The following is a 17699-nucleotide window of genomic DNA, read 5'->3' as shown; positions in this document are numbered from 1 at the left end:
AGCACCCGAGCTACAAATCTTCTCACAAACTTATCATAATGGTCCCAAAACCAGTTCAGTCACAAAGATTTTGTATTTTTTTATCACGGAGTCATTATGGTAGTGAAAGCTGACTTATATCCTATTCCTAGAGGTCTGTATTGAGTAAATTGGATACACATGATTTGTCACAAAAATCAATCTGCTGAAATGATATTAGTAACTCTATTAGGTTACTGAGAGAGGCAAGAGAGGAGATTGCTGGGGCTTTGACCAAGATTTTTGTACCTCCACTAGTCATTGGCAAGGTCTGGCGAGTAGCTAATATTGTTCCTTGTTCAAGAAGGGAAATAGGGATAATCCAGGAAAGTATAGATCAGTGAGTCTCACATCAGTGGTTGGGAAGCTATCGGAGAGAATTCTTAGGGACATGATTTACACACAATTGGAAAAGCATGACCTAATTAGGGACAGTCTGCACAGCTTTGTGCAGGTCATGTCTTACTAATGTTTTGAGTAGGTGATAAAGGTGATTGATGAGAGTAGTGCAGTGGATTTTATTTACATGACATTTGGTAAGGTTTCAGACAAGATCCCTGAGGCTGTGCTCATTCAGAAGATTTAGATACATGGATCCAATGTGACTTTGCATCGTGGATTCAGAATTGGCTTGCCCATAGCAAATAGGGGGTAGTGGTGGGTGTTTTTCAGGCTGAGGTCCGTGAACAAGTTGTGTTCTGCATGGATCCATGCTGGGACATTTGCTGCATGTGATATATATAAATAACTTGGACGAGAACATAGATGGGTGAGTTGGTAAGTTTGCAGACAATACAAAGACCGGTGAAGTTGTAAATAATGTATAAGGTTGCCAAAGGATACAGTGGGAAATAGATCCAATGAGGATATGGGTGGAAAAATGGCAGATTGAGTTTAATCCAGGTAAGTGTGAAGTGCTGCCTGTTGGGAGATCAAATTTAACGGAAAAGTATATAATTAATGGCAGGACTCTAAACAGCATTAATGTACAGAGGGATCTTGGGATTCAAGTCCATAGCTCCCTGAAATTTGCCACGCAAAAAGATAGGGTGACAAAGAAGGCGTATGGTGTGCTTGATTTACTGGTTGGGGAATTGAGTACAAGAGTCAAGATGTCATGTTACAGCTTTACAAGACCTTGGTTAGGCCACACTTAGAGTATTGCATTTAATTCTGGTCGCCACTTTACAGGAATGGTGTGGAGGTTTTGGAGAGGATGCAGAAGAGGGTGATCAGATTGCTGTCGGAATTAGAGGGCATGAACTCTATGGAGACTTGGGTTGTTTTCTCCTCAGCAGTGGAGGCTGAGGGGAGACTTGATAGAAGTCTATAAAATTGTGAAATGCAAACATAAGATTGACAGTCAGAATCTTTTTCTGAGAGTTGAACAAAGAACAAATGAACAAAGAAAATTACAATACAGGAACAGGCCCTTTGGCCCTCCAAGCCTGCATTAATCCAGATCCTCCGTATAAAATAGGTCACATATTTTCCTAGGATCGGTATCCCTCTGCTCCCTGCCCATTCAGGCATTGGTCTAGATAAGTCTTAAATGATGCTGTCATTCCCACGTCTACCACCTCCACTGGCAGCGTGTTCCAGGTACCCACCACCCTCTGCATAAAGAACTTTCCACACATATTTCTCTTGAACTTTTCCCCTCTCACCTTGAACTCATGACCCCTACTAATTGAGTCCCCCAATATGGGGAGAAAGCTTCTTGCTATCCACCCTGTCGATACCTCTCATGATTTGGGTCACCTTCAATCTCCATCTTTCTAATGAAAATAATCCTAATCTACTCAACCTCTCTTCATAGTGAGCATCCTCCATACCAGGCAACATCCTGGTGAACCTCCTCTGCAACCTCTCCAAAGCATTCACGTCCTTTTGATAATGTGAGGCGACCAGAACTGTATGCAGTATTCCAAATGCTGATGAATCAAGCCCTGTGCAAATGTAACATGACTTGCCAACTCTTGCACTCAATACCCTGTCTGATGAATGAAAGCATGCCGTATGCCTTCTTGACCACTATCGACAGTGTACAATGGACCTGAACATCCAGATCTCTCTGTACATCAATTTTCCCCAGGGCTTTTCCATTTATGGTATAGTTTGCTCTTGAATTGGATCTTCCAAAATACATCATCTCACATTTGCCCAGATTGAACTCCATCTGCCATTTCTCTGCCCAACTCTCCAATCTATCTATGTTCTGCCACATTCTCTGACAGTCCCCTTCACTATCTGATACTCCACCAATCTTACTGTCATCTGCAAACTTGCTAATCAGGCCACTTATACCTTTCTCCAGATCATTTTTGTATAATCACAAACAACAGTGGTCCCAGCATGGATCCCTATGAAACACCAGTGATTACAGTTCTTCATTTTGAGAAACTCTACTATTATTCTCTGTCTTCTGTTGCCCAGCCAGTACTCTATCCATCTAGCTAGCACACCCTGGATTCCATGCAACCTCATTTCTCCATCTGTCTACCATGGGGAACCTTATCAAATACCTTACTGAAGTGCATGTACATGACTTCTTTTGCCCTTCCCTCAATCAACTTTGTTACTTACTCAAAGAATTGTATTAAGTTGGTAAGGCATGACCTTCCCTGTACAAAGCAATGTTGCCTATCACTGATAAGCCCATTTTCTTCCAAATGTAAATAGATCCTATCCCTCAGTATCTTCTCCAGTAGCTTCCCTACCACTAATATCAGGCTCATCAATCTATAGTTATCAGGATTATCCCTGCTACACTTCTTAAACAAGGGGACAATATTGGCAATTCTCCAGTCCTCCTAGACCTCAGCCGTGTTCTAGGATGCTGCAAAGATATCTGGTAAGGCCCTCAGCTATTGAAATGTCGAATAGTGCGGGTCATGCATTTCAGGCAAGAGCAGGAAATTTCAAAGGAGATGTGAGGGGCAAGTTTTCTTACACAGCATGGTAGGAGTCTGGAAAGCACTGCCAGGGGTAGTGGTTGAGGCAGATACGATAGGGACACTTAAGGGGCTTTTAGATAAACAAATGAATATGCAAGGAATGGAGGAATATGGACCGAGGGCAGGCAGAAGGGATTAGTTTCATTTGGCATCATGTTCAGCACAATATCATGGGCCAAAAGGCTGTACTGTTCTATTCGACGTTTCAGGCAAAAGCCCTTCATCAGGAATAAAGGCAGTGAGCCTGAAGCGTGGAGAGATAAGCTAGAGGAGGGTGGGGGTGGGGAGAAAGTAGCATAGAGTAAGAGCTTCAGGGCAGAGGAAATGACCTGGGAGTTGCAGTGGGAGAGGGACTCCCTGAGATTCTTGTAGAGAGAGGAGGAAAACTTCTTCAAGGCAGGCATCCTTGCAAGAGGATTCGCAGTAGGGTTAAAATCAACAAGGTAATGACTGCAGATGCTGGAAACCAGATTTTGGATTAGTGGTGCTGGAAGAGCAGAGCAGAAGCTACTTGGATGCTGCCTGAACTGCTGTGCTCTTCCAGCACCACTAATCCAGAATCTGGTTTCCAGCATCTGCAGTCATTGTTTTTACCTGTACTGTTCTATGTTCTTTGACTGAGAGATCTACACAATTATTAGCTTTTGTAATACTGCGTGAACTTTATCAATGCAAATTCAACCCATTTGGAATGAAAGATGCCCTAGAAATGCTTCAACAATTAACCAAAAGTGTCAATGAAGGCCTTTGTAATTGTGATGTTTACACTGACAGTTTGTGTTTAGTTAAACTTGTTGAGAACATTTATACCATTTAACTGAACAGTTTAGTCAACTGTAAAAACTAACTTAGTTTTAAATTTTATCAAGAGTGAATTTGTGAAAGCAAAAAAGTGATTTACCTTAGTCACACTGCGGGACAAGGCCAAGTCGTACATAAATAATGAAACTATGAGCTATTTTGGGTTTTCCATGCGTTAGACAAAATATGAAATTTTGCACTGTATTGACAAGAGAGAATTTTATCACAAGTTTGATCCAAACTTTGGACCTGTTGTTGCACATTTACCAAACATGCTGGTAATTTGAACGGACATAAGAATATGAAAACTTGAAAGCTGTGCTATAAATGTTTTCATGAAGCCAAATGGCTGTCAATGATAATGTGGGAGCTATTTTACTGCAAGATGACAATATGGAAATAGAAGGCATGTCAGTCATAGCTTAAAGAGATTGAGCACATTGTAATAAAAAAAAATCAACCATTGAGAAGAGAGTTAAAAATCACATAATACCAGGTTATAGTTCAACAGGTTTATTTGAAAGTACAAGCTTTCACAGCGCTGCACCTTCATCAGGTAACTAATGAGGCAGGATACATAGGACACAACTTATAAGTAAAAGATCAGAGTGTCATACAATGAAGCAAATCTTAAACAAACGTAGATGACTGTTAAGTCTTTAATCACTCAGAATGGGAATGCAAGTTTTGATTGGTTAATATGTAAATCCCACAACTTCTTTTGAGTCACTGCCCTGAGATAAAACCTTAAACTATCTGTTAATAAAAAAAGGTGACACCTCAGCTTAGACAATGCATTAAAAAATGTGAGGTCAGAGTCTGTCTGCATCCCAACCTGGAGTCAGACTGGTTTTATTTCAAAGTAGGAATTTAAAAAATGTCACTGACTGACCGCCTGTAGACGGTGTGCTTTTTGAATAAAATAGAATTAATCTGCAAATGCAAATTCACCCCATAGACATATATTAGAGTGTGTACATGTATGTGTGTGTGAGGGGAAGAGGGAAAGTATGTGTGGGAGAGGGGGAGACACACACACACAAAAAAAACTTTCCCCCTCCCTCACACACATATGTAAGTCTCGGGGGTGAATTTGCATTTGCAGGTTCATTCTATTTTATTCAAAGAGCATGCAATCTCCAGGCAGTCAGTCAGTCAATGTAACAATTTATAAATTCCTACTTTGGAAATAAAACCAGTCTGACTCGAGGTTGAGATACAGACAGACTGTAACCTCATACCTTTAATACATTGAGTTGAGATGTCACTTTTTTTAATACACTGATAAAATCTTAAATTATCTCAGGGCAGTGACTTGGAAGAAATTCTGGGATTTACATATTAATCAATTAAAACTTGCATCCTCATTCTAAGTGCTTAAAGACTTAACAGCAATCTAGCTTGGTCTAATACATCAAGTAATTTGTCTGATACTTTTTTTAATTTATAAATTCAGTGTACTATGTATCCTGTCCCATTAGCTACCTGATGAAGGAGCAGCTCTCCAAAAGTTTATACTTTCAAATAAACCTGCTGGACTATATCCTGGTGTCTGTGTTTTTTTTAAAAACTTTGTCCATTCCAATCCAATACTGGCACCTCCACATTATTGAGAAAAGAGATATTGAGTCTTGTACCAGAGTGACTTGATTCTGAAATATACATCAGCAAAAATATGGAAGAAATAGTTATTTATACATACCAAGACCCTTTAATTTTGAGGTAAATTTTGGGATATCTATTGAACTGAGTTTTCCAAGAGTGTAAGTTGAAAAAAAAATCTTACTGTATACACTTGGGTATAGAGATAGACGTAATCTTAAGATAATTTTGAAGAGTAATGAAAGTGCCTCCGAAAGATACATTTTCATGCTTTGTGAGGAGGTATAACATTGGATGTTTGAGGTATATATGCTTTAATATCATTTATTTTTAAGCTTGGCGTTTTAAATTTTGAACTAATGGCATATGGAGTTTTCAAAGTATCTGAAAGGGTTTACGGATTAACAGTGAATGTTTCTGTAATCATGGTGCATTCTTTGAATTCAGTTTGAAAGATATAGCCTCTTTTGTTTAAAGTGACAAAGTTTATAAATGAACCAAGTGCACATTGTGGTACAACTGCTTCAGTTTGGGGAAAATCTGTTGGGTTCTTAGCTGAAGCTGAAGTTGCTCCAATGAAAAGGAGAAGATAGTTACAATTTAAAATCACAGAGTCAGACAGCACAAAAACAGACACTCAGTCCACGCCAACCAGATATCCTAAACTGATCTAATCCCATTTGTCAGCATTTGTCACATCTAAACCCTTTCTATTTCTGTATCCATCCAGATCCTTTTAAATGTCGTGATTGTACCTGCCCAACCCCTTCCTCTAGCAGCTTGTTCCATACATGCACCACTCTCTGCGTATGAAGATTGCCCCTCAGGTCCCTCTTAATTTTTTTCCCCTCTCACCTTAAATCTCTGCTCTCCAGTTTTGGCCTCTCCTACCCGAGGAAAAAGACCTTGACCATTCACCCTATCCATGCACCTCATGATTTTATAAAGGTTAATTTGTGAAGAAAGTGTGACCCATGTTTGAGTATAACCCTGAAGGGCTTGTTTGAAGCTGAGAAAGTTTAAACTTAACTCCTGGCTCCAGGAAGTGGCTATCAGCTTATCTAGACTCAGAATCAAACTCAGAATTAACTCACAACAAAGATAAATGAAGCATATAGACGTGATTAAAAGGAAATCCTGTCCAGTTTAAGTAATAAAAATGTTGTTTTGGGATCTGTGAACAAATATTGCTGGGATTAATATGATTATATTATTCTGCATTTTGAACTCTTTAAATTTTTGATATGTGAAAATGGTCTGGTTTATTTTATATTATCTTCATTTCTTTTGTGTAATAAACTTCTGCCTTATGGCTAAAAACAAATCTGCAGCATCGCATAGTTGCATTTCAATTAAAAACCACCTAATTAAAAGCACAAACAATGCAAAATTAAACAAATCTATCAAGCCAGATTTTACTCTGAGATCTCACTTGCTCAGTAACATTATGAACTGTGATCATAACATGTATTAAATCAAAAGTCTATCTACTTCTGTGTTAAAAATATTTAATAAACCCAGCTCCACTGAAGAAGGCTGTGGAAGAAGGCTCAAAAACACAAACAATGAGCAGCAATTTCACTAAAACATAAATAATTCTTAGAGTGTGACAGGGTGTATATGGACAGGAGGTGTCTCCTGACTGGTGACTCTAGAACCAGAGGACAAAGTCACATAATAAGGGGCAGGAAATTTAACTGGGAAATGAGGAGGAATTTTTTCACACAGCGGGTGGTACATCTTGGAATTCGCTACCCCAGAGAATTGTGGAAGCTCAGCCATAGATCAGATTCAAGGTGGAAATCAATAGTTTTCTGGCACTAATGGCATCATGTGGATCGTAGTGAAAATGGCATAAGGCAGGTGTCAAAATCATAATCAGTTAGAATAGCTCAGTGGTCTCAATGGGCTGAACAGTCTTACTTCCTAACACCCATAATGCTCATGATTACAGAGTTCTGTAATTATACACACTCTCTCTCCCCTCCAATTAATTTTGTTATATTTCTATTCTTCCTTAAAAAGTGGACAAGATCACATTTTTCCATTTTATATCCCATATGTGAAACTTCTGTCCATTCAATTAACATATCTATGCCCCTTAGCAGGTCTGGCAGCACATGCAGAGAGGAAAAACAGTTAACACTAAGTCCAGTGACCCTTCATCAGAACTGACAGCAGCTGGGGAAAGAAGAGAGAGAAGTGCGCATAGATAAAAATGGGTTAGCTATTCGGGGACCAGATGCTCCAAGGAGCAGTTCCACTTACACTTCTCATTAGCAGCCTTCCCAGCATTTGTCTCCCACTTCATTTATCAGCAACTCTTTGCTTGTCTATCCTTTTTTACTCTCCCTTGGTTCCAACTCCGTATGCTCGGTTCATTCCTTCACCATTACTCTCCCCCTATCGTCAGCATAAGTAGAAGAACACAGATTTCTAACAGAATCTGCATTTCTTTGATTTATTATGCCCAAAGCCCTTTGCAAACTGCTGATGTCCTTCTCACAATTGCCTCTGCTACCTAACTTGGTGTCAGGCAAATGTTAGCAGTCATACTTCCATCCCTTCACCATGGCATTGATTGAGATTGTATATAGATAAGGCTCTAGCACTGATCCCTGCAGCAATTCACTTGTGACAGTTTGACAACAAAAAAATTTTGATTGATCTTTATTATCAGTTTCTTAGCAGTTAAGTTATTCTCTATCTATTCCAGTAGGTTCTGCTGGATGCCTGAGGTCGTTTCAGCGGTCAGTTTTGAAGTATTATGTTAATAAATGCCTTATGGAAATCCAGATACATCATATCTACATGTTTCCCTTTATCTAGCTGCTTGTTGCTTCCTGAAAGCACTGTAGGACATGTTATGCTGTAATCGAGACTATTTTGGAGAAGCTACTCATATAACACAGACTTAAAATCACTGCAAAATACAAGATATCTACACTCTTACACGTTAAAGAGAAAACTTGACACACTCACACTCGATTCTCAGCTGGTAAAAGCTGCTGGTTTTGCCATGTTCACTGTATACAATACAGGTGTAAGTGCCGGAATCTGATTCTTCTGCCATGTCAATGATCAAAGTCCTGTTATTATTGACTAATCTGTATCGCACATCATGAATGGCTTTTCCAAATGCAAGCCACTCGATAGTCAGGACTTTCACTGGCACTGAACAGGTCAAAGCAATAATAGTATTTCCCAGGCTGGAATTGCTCGATATCTGAGGCTTGTTTGGATTAGGATCTGGAAAAAGATGAAACAGTATTTAATATTCAGGAAAGAGTACGTGGTCCTTCCACAGTCACAGCCTGGGTCAGAAGTTAAATCCTGGAGAATAATGTGGTGTATGGACACAATTGCATTAAGAATGTCCCCGACCAAATCTGCTCACAGGACACAAACCAGCAGTCTCACTCCTGGGAATCTTACAAATGGTCACTTTGAAAATGGACACAATAAAGGATGTGTAGAGGAGAAAGTGAGGACTGCAGATGCTGGAGATCAGAGCTGAAAACGTGTTGCTGGAAAAGCGCAGCATGTCAGGCAGTATCCAAGGAGCAGGAAAATCAATGTTTCGGGCATAAGCCCTTCTTCAGGACTGAGGAAAGTGTGTCCAGCAGGCTAAGATAAAAGGTAGGGAGGAGGGACTTTGGGGAGGGGCGTTGGAAATGCGATAGGTGGAAGGAGGTCAAGGTGAGGCTGATAGGCTGGAGTGGGGTGGGGTGGAGAGGTCAGGAAGAAGATTGCAGGTTAGGAAGGCAGTGCTGAGTTCGAGGGTTGGGACTGAGACAAGGTGGGGGGATACTTCCACATCTGCCACAAATTCACCTGCACCTCCACACACATCATCTATTGCATCCACTGCACCCGATGTGGCCTCCTCTATATTGGGGAGACAGGCCGCCTACTTGCGGAACGTTTCAGAGAACACCTCTGGGATACCCGGACCAACCAACCCAACCACCCCGTAGCTCAACACTTCAACTCTCCCTCCCACTCCACCAAGGACATGCAGGTCCTTGGACTCCTCCATCGCCAGACCATAGCAACACGACGATTGGAGGAAGAGCGCCTCATCTTCTGCCTAGGAACCCTCCAACCACAAGGGATGAACTCAGATTTCTCCAGTTTCCTCATTTTCCCTCCCCCCACCTTGTCTCAGTCAAATCCCTCAAACTCAGCACCGCCTTCCTAACCTGCAATCTTCTTCCTGACCTCTCCGCCACCACCCCACTCCAGCCTATCACCCTCACCTTAACCTCCTTCCACCTATCGCATTTCCAATGCCCCTCCCCAAAGTGCCTCCTCCCTACCTTTTATCTTAGCCTGCTGGACAAACCCTCCTCATTCCTGAAGAAGGGCTTATGCCCGAAACGTCGATTCTCCTGTTCCTTGGATGCTGCCTGACCTGCTGCGCTTTTCCAGCAACACATTTTCAACAATAAAGGATGTGGAGCTGAAATTGGAACCTTGAAATTTCTTCAGTTAATGTTTGCAAATTGGAAATTAACCTCTGGATATTGGATGCAGGAAAAATTTGGTGAGATACATACCCAACCTTGTGAATATGTGCATGTCCCCATTCAGTATACCAGCCTCAATTGACACAGTCAGGAATATTGTGTGCCCTGAAATGACTGAGAGCTGTTTGGAGCCTGGGTTTGAATCTATATGAGTGATTCATGCTGAAATTGTGTACATGGCTGGGAATGTTACATTCGTCTTCCATACGTGAACAGTAATTCTGGAAGGAAACATTCAAGTGAGGACTCAGAAAAAGTAATGGACCTGAAAGGTGTTTCTCTCTGCACAGATGCTACCAACCTGGTGAATATTTTGGGTTTTTATTTCAGCTTTCTGTTGTCTATTATGCTTTGTGAGTTCTATCAAGTGGTTTTGAGTAGAAGGCAGGAGGTGCTTCAGGAAATATGAGCAGGAGCTGCAAATGTGGAAGATTCAATAGCCAGTGGTTTAAAACAGAGCTAATTGGTTCTCAATTCTAAGTATCAATGACACAATAATAGAGTAGCATCTGATTCCTACACGAAGGGAGCTACTGTTCTGGTTCAGGATGAGAGAGAACAAATTCAAAGTTGGCCTTTAGGAGAGAGTATTTGCATCAGATGTGGTCTCGCACTCTGTCCTGGAGTTGATCTTGGTTCAATACAAGGCCATTAAGGCCTGTAGAAATCAATTTCAACTGAATAGTCTCAGGAGAAAGTAAGGACTGCACATGCTGGAGATCAGAGTCAAGAGTGCGCTGCTGGAAAGGCACTGCAGATCAGGCAGCATGCGAGGAGCAGGATCTATATGGACTTCAGTAAGGCGATTGACAAAGTTCCCCATGGGAGACTGATCAGCAAGGTTAGATCTCATTAAATACAGGGAGAACTAGCCATTTGGATACAGAACTGACTCAAAGGTAGAAGATGGTGGTGGAGAGCTGTTTTTCAGACTGGAGGCCTGTGACCAGTGAAGTGCCACAAGGATCTACTTTTTGTCATTTACATAAATGATTTGGATGCGAGCAGAAGAGGTACGGTTAGTAAGTTTACAGATGACACCAAAATTGGAGGTGTAGTGGACAGCAAAGAGGGTTACCTCAGATTACAACAGGATCTTGACCAGATGGGCCAATGGGCTGAGAAGTGGCAGATGGAGTTTAATTCAGATAAATGCGAGGTGCTGCATTTTGGGAAAGCAAATCTTAACAGGATTTATACACTTAATAGTAAGGTCCTAGGGAGTGTTGCTGAACAAAGAGACCTTGGAGTGCAGGTTCATAGCTCCTTGAAAGTGGAGTTGCAGGTAGATAGGATAGTGAAGAACGCGTTTGGTATGCTTTCCTTTATTGGTCAGAATATTGAGTACAAGAGTTGGGAGGCCATGCTGCGGCTGCACAGCACATGGGTTAGGCCACTGTTGGAATATTGTATGCAATTCTGGTCTCCTTCCTATTGTAAAGATGTTATGAAACTTGAAAGGGTTCAGAAAAGATTTACAAGGATGTAGCCAGGGTTGGAGGATTTGAGCTATAGGGAGAGGCTGAACAGGCTGGGGCTGTTTTCCCTGGAGCGTCAAAGGATAAGGGTGACCTTATAGAGGTTTAAAAAATGATGAGGGGCTTGGATAGGGTAAATAGACAAAGTTTTTCCCTGGGGTCGGGGAGTCCAGAACTAGAGGGCATAGGTTTAGGATGAGAAGGGAAAGATATAAAAGAGACTTAAGGGGCAATCTTTTCACACAGAGGGTGGTACGGGTATGGAATGAGCTGCCAGAGGAAGTGGTGGAGGCTGGAATAATTGCAACATTTAAGAGGCATTTGGATGGGTATATGAATAAGAAGGGTTTGGAGGAATATGGGCTGGGTGCTGACAGGTGGGACTAGATTGGGTTGGGATATCTGGTCGGCATGGACGGGTTGGACCGAAGGGTCTGTTTCCATGCTCTAAATCTCTATGACTCTATGACTCTAACTGACGTTTCAGGCATGAGCCCTTCACAGGAATGAGGCTTGTGGGCAAGGGGCTGAGAGATAAATGGGAGAGGGCGGGGCTGGGGGAAGGTAGTTCAGAGTTCGATAGGTAGATGAAAGTGGGGTAATGGTGATAGGTCGGGGAGGATAGTGCAGAGGATAGGTGGGAAGGAAGATGGACAGGGAGGACAGGTCATGAGGATCATGGATCTGGGATAAGGTGGGGGAGAGGAAATGAGGAAACTGGTGAAGTCCATATTAATCCTGTGTAGTTGGAGGGTCCCAAGGTGGAAGATAAGGCATTCTTCTTCCAGGTGTCGGGTGGTTTGGGTTTGGCAATGGAGGTGGCCCAACACCTGCATGTTCTTGGCAGAGTGGGAGGGCAAGTTAAAGTGTTCGGCCACAGGGCAGTGGGGTTGTTTCGTGCATGTGTACTGGAGATATTCTCCTGGACTACACCTCCTCCCACCTTACCTCCTGTAAAAACACTATCCCTTATTCCCAATTCCTCCTCCTCCACCACATCAGCTCCCAGGAGGGCCAGTTCCACCAAAGAACACACCAGATGGCCTCCTTTTTCAAAGACTGCAATTTTCCCTCTCACATGGTTGATGATGCCCTCCAGTATATCTCATCCACTTCTTGCACCTCTGCCCTCGAACCCCGCCTCTCCAACTGCAACAAGGACAGAACCCCCCTGGTCCTCACCTTCCATCCCATCAACTTCTGGATGCATCATATCACTCTCCACCATTTCCGCCACCTACAAACATACCCTAACCATCAGAGATATATTTCCCTCCCCACTCCTATCTGCATTCTGTAAAGACCATTCCCTCTGTGACTCTCTTGTCAGGTCCACTGCCCCCACCAACCCACCATCCCATCCTGGCATCTTCCCCTGCCACCGCAAGAATTGCAAAATCTGTGCCCACACCTCCCCGCTCACTTCCATCCAAGGCCCCAAAGGAGCCTTCCACACCCACCATAGATTTACCTGCACTTCTACACGTCATTTACTGTATCCATTGCTCCCGATGTGGTCTCCTCATGTGGGGAGACAGGACGCCTACTTACAGAACGCTTCAGAGAACATCTCTAGCTCACACGCATGAAGCAACCGCAATGCCCTGTGAACACTTTAACTCCCCCTCCCTCTCCACCAAGGACATGCAGGTGCTGGGCCTCTTCCAGCACCAAACACTAACCACCCAATACCTGGAGGAAGAACGCCTCATCCTCCGCCATGGGCCTCTCCAACCACACAGGATTAATGTGGATTTTACCAGTTTCCTCATTTCCCCTCCCTCCACCTTATCCCAGATCCAACATTCTAACTTGGCAGCACCCTCATTACTTGTCGATCTGTCCATCTACCTTCCCATCTATCTGCTCCACCCTCCTCTCCAACCTATCGCCTTAATCCCGCCTTCATCTACCTATTGCACTTTCAGCTACTTTTCCCCCAGCCCCACCACTCCTCCCATTTATCTTTCAACCCCCTTGGCTCACAAGCCTCATTCTTGATGAAGGGCTCATGCCTGAAACGTCGATCCTCCTGCTCCTCGGATGCTGCCTTACCTGAATAGCCTCAGCCCAATCTCTGTACTAGCACCCACACTGAGCAGCAGTAAAGTGGAGAAAAGCTGAAGTCATTCCTGAAGAAGGGCTTATGCCCGAAATGTTAATTCTCCTGCTCCTTTGATGCTGCCTGACCTGCTGCGCTTTTCTAGCAACACATTTTTCAGCTCTGATCTCCAGCATCTGCAGTCCTCACTTTCTCCTAGTTGATTTTAAAAGCTGAAGTTGTCCATGTAAAGAAAAGGAACACAACCAACACCTCGCTTCATCCCTGAGTGAAGACTTTTGACACAGTATTTCCTTCAGTGAGAAGTGAGAGAATAGAAGAATAAGGTAGAGGTTGGGAGGAAAGGTAGCAATGAAGACAGGGAAAAGGAAATATGATGCAGAGGCAAAATAAAGAGGGAGAAATGAGAGTGAAAGTCTGGAAGGATACAAGAAAATAGTAAGTGGAAAATGAAAGGGGTAAGAGAGAAAGACAGGAGAAGGTAAGAGAGAGAAGGAGAAGCGAAAGGGAGTTGTAGAGGGGACATGAACAACTCCAAATTTCCTCAATGAAAGAATGGAAACCCCCCAGGATTGCTACAATTAATGACCATCATGTGATTGTGGTGGGAGTTGATTCTCTCTGTGGTGGACAGCCAACCAATACTCATGGTGCACAACAACAATTTGTATGCATTTAACATCTTTAACATAATAAAATATTCCAAGGCATTTCACAGAGGCATAAAACACAACATCAGAAAAGACCACATCAGGAGACGTTTGAATGGATGAGCCAAAGCTTGTTCAAAGTGGAAGGTTATAAGGTGTTTCTTGAAAGAGGAAAGTATGGGAGAGGTGGAGAAGAGTAGGGAGAGAATTTCAGAGTTTAAGGCCCAAGCAGCTGAAGGCACAGCCACCAATGGTGCGATGATAAAAATGAGGGACTCTCAAAACATTGTAGAGGGATGCAGGGATGAAGGAGCTTGCAGAGATAGGAAAGGTCAAAGCTATAGAGGGATTTGAAAACAAGAATAAGAATTTTAAAAATCAAGGAACCAATAATGTTGGATGGTTGCAGGGGCATGGGCAGCTGAGTTTTAGACAACCTCATTTCCAGACGATGAATTGGCGAAGTTGGTCAGGAGTGTATGGGAATAGCCAAACATAGAGCTCACAAAGCACAGATGAGGGTTTCAGCAGCAGATGAGCTGAGGCAGGAGGACAGTCAGTTGATGTTACTCAGGTGGTAGTAGATGGTTTTATTGATGGTGTGGATGTGTGGTTAAAACTCATTTTGGCAGCAGGTATTCACTGTAGAGAAAGACTGACGTCTGATATCTTATATCTTAGTCTTTTGAGAAATGGTTGCTGAGATTATTGATGTAATGTTTACCAGCGAGAGGGATAGAATGAGGGGTGTGGATGTCGAGTTTATAACGAGGCTGAAGAATATGGCCTCAGTCTTCCCAATATGTAATTCAAGGAAATTTTTGCTCATCCAATATTGGATATGGGATAAGAAACCTGAGCAGCAACTGTACAAAATGCTAGTGCGGCCGCACTTGTAATATTGTGTACAGTTCTGGTTGCCCCATTACAGGAAGGATGTGGCAGTATTGGAAAAGGTGCAGAGGAGATTTACCAGGATGTTGCCTGGTCTGGAGGGAAGGTCTTATGAGGAAAGGCTGAGAGACTTGGGTCTATTCTCATTGGACAGGAGGCTAAGAGAGGATTTGATAGAGATATACAAGATGATCAGGGGATAAGACAGGGTAGAAAGTGAAAGTCTTTTTCCTAGGATGATGACATCTGTTTGTATGAGGGGGCATAGCGACAAATTGAGGGGTGATAGATTTAAGAGAGATGTCAGAGGCAGGTTCTTTACTCAGAGAGTGGTAAGGGCGTGGAATGCCCTGCCTGCCAATGTCGTTAACTCAGCCACATTAGGGAGATTTAAACAATTCTTGGATAAGCACATGGATAATGATGGGATAGTATAGAGGGATGGGCTTAGATTAGTGGTTAGCACTGCTGCCTCACAGCGCCTGAGACCCGGGTTCAATTCCCGCCTCAGGCGACCGACTGTGTGGAGTTTGCACGTTCTCCCCGTGTCTGCGTGGGTTTCCTCTGGGTGCTCCGGTTTCCTCCCACAGTCCAAAGATGTGCGGGTCAGGTGAATTGGCCATGCTAAATTGCCCATAGTGTTAGGTAAGGGGTAGATGTAGGGGTATGGGTGGGTTACGCTTCGGCGGGGACTTGTTGGGCCAAAGGGCCTGTTTCCACACTGTAAGTAATCTAATCTAATCCCAGATCGGCGCAACGTCGAGGGCTGAAGGGCCTTGTTCTGTGCTGTATTGTTCTATGTTCTGTACTAGAATTGAGATACAATGATGGGTTGCCAATGGTGGTGTTTATGCAGCCAGGAGAAGAACGTCTCATCAGCTAGAATGCTATCCCTGTGTACAGAGCTGTTTTTGTCAGGTGTGTCCAGGAGGGTTTCCTTACTCAGTATATAGACAGACCGACGAGGAGAGAGGCCATTTTGGATTTGGTGCTTGGCAATGAGCCAGGACAGGTGTCAAATCTTGCAGTGGGAGAACACCTTGGTGACAGTGATCACAACTGCCTCACATTTACCATAGCCTTGGAGAGAGAAAGGAACAGTTACCGAGGGAACGTATTTAATTGGGGAAAAGAAAATTATGACGTTATCAGACTGGAGTTGGGAAGTACAGACTGGGAGAAATTGTTCCACATAAAGGGCACAGCAGACATGTGGAGACTATTTAAGGACCAGTTGTTATCAGTGATGCACGAATTTATTCCTCTGAGACAGGTATGAAGGGGTAAGGTTAAGGAACCTTGGATGACGAGAACAGAAGAGGAAAAAGGAAGAAGGCAGCTTACATAAAGTGGAGGAAGCAAGGATCTAGCACAGCTTTAGAGGATTACAGGCTTGCTAGAAAGGAGCTCAGAAATGGACCTGAGGAGAGCCAGGAGGCTTGGTAGGAAGGATTAGGGAGAACCCAAAGTCATTTTATTCATACATGAGGAATAAGAGAATGATCACGGAGAAGGTAGGGCCGATCAGGGAATGGGGAGGGAACTTGTGCATGGAGTCTGAGCAGATAGGGAAAGCCCTAAATGAGTTTTTTGCTTCAGTTTTCACAAATAAAAGGGACCTTGTTGTGAGTGAAAACTTTGAGGACCTGGGATACAGTCTTGACCAGATCAAGATTGATGAAGTTGATATGCTGGAAATTTTGGAAAACATTAAGATTGATAAGTCCCTGGGCCAGACCAGATTTAACCTAGGCTGTTCCAGGAAGCGAAAAAGAAAGTTGCTAAGCCGCTGGCGAGGATATTTACCTCCTCACTCCCCATGGGAGTTGTACCGGAGGATTGGAAGGAGGCGAATGTTGTTCCTCTTTTCAAGAAGGGTAATAGGGAAATCCCTGGCGATTACAGACCAGTCAGCCTTACGTCTGTGGTCAGCAAAATTTTTGGAAAGAATTCTGAGGGATAGGATGTATGACTATTTGGCAAAGCATAGTGTGATTAAAGGCAGCCAGCGTGGCTTTGTGAGGGGCAGGTCATACCTCACAAATCTTATTGAGTTCTTTGAGGAAGTGACAAGACAGGTAGTCGAAGGTCGAGCAATGGACTTCAGCAAGGCATTTGATAAGGTTCCCCATGTTCGGCTCATTCATAAAGTCAGGATGTATGGGATACAGGGAGATTTGGCTATCTGGATTCAGAATTGGTTGCCTGACAGAAGGCAGAGAGTGGTTGCAGATGGAAAGTATTTTGCCTGGAGGTCGTGGTGAGTGGGGTCCCACAGGGCTCTGTTCTTGGGCCTCTGCTCTTTGTAGTTTTTATAAATTACTTGGATGAGGAGGTTGAGGGGTTGGTTAGTAAATTTGCAGATGACACAAAGGTTGGAGGTACCGCCGATAGTATTGAGAGCTACTGCAGGCTACAACATGACATAGATAGGATGCAGAGCTGGGCTGAGCAATGGCAGATGGAGTTCAACCTAGATAAATGCGAAGTGATGCATTTTGGAAGGTCGAACTCGAATGCTGAATATAGGATTAAAGAAAAGATTCTTGTCAGTGGGGAGGAACAGAGGGATCTGGGTGTGCAAATACATAGATCCCTCAAAGTTGCCACCCAAGTGGATAGGGTTGTTAAGAAAGCATATGGTGTTTTGGCTTTCATTAACAGGGGGATCGAGTTTAAGAGCCGTGACGTTTTGCTACAGCTCGACA

The 17699-nt window shown here is 43.2% G+C and overlaps 1 protein-coding gene across 5 annotated transcripts in view; it reads right to left on the bottom strand.

The window, feature by feature from the left end:
• The window catches only part of LOC140455209 (uncharacterized), a 197501-nt gene that overhangs the window by 55523 nt on the left and 124279 nt on the right, over nt 1-17699 (bottom strand). For 4 of the 5 annotated variants that reach the window (XR_011952793.1, XR_011952794.1, XM_072549926.1 and 1 more), the window contains exon 5: nt 8361-8627. Coding sequence is in view for 3 of the 5 variants with exons in the window: in XM_072549926.1 (XP_072406027.1) it covers nt 8361-8627 (267 nt within the window). In the remaining 2 variants the exon portion in view is untranslated. Of the gene's footprint in view, nt 1-7859; nt 8628-17699 lie in introns of those variants that run through there. The other variant, XM_072549928.1, reaches the window with a different exon arrangement.

This window comes from Chiloscyllium punctatum, chromosome 30, assembly GCF_047496795.1.
Source record: "Chiloscyllium punctatum isolate Juve2018m chromosome 30, sChiPun1.3, whole genome shotgun sequence".
In the NCBI taxonomy this organism is placed as follows: Eukaryota; Metazoa; Chordata; class Chondrichthyes; order Orectolobiformes; family Hemiscylliidae; genus Chiloscyllium; species Chiloscyllium punctatum.
This window is presented reverse-complemented; position numbering and strand designations above follow the sequence as displayed.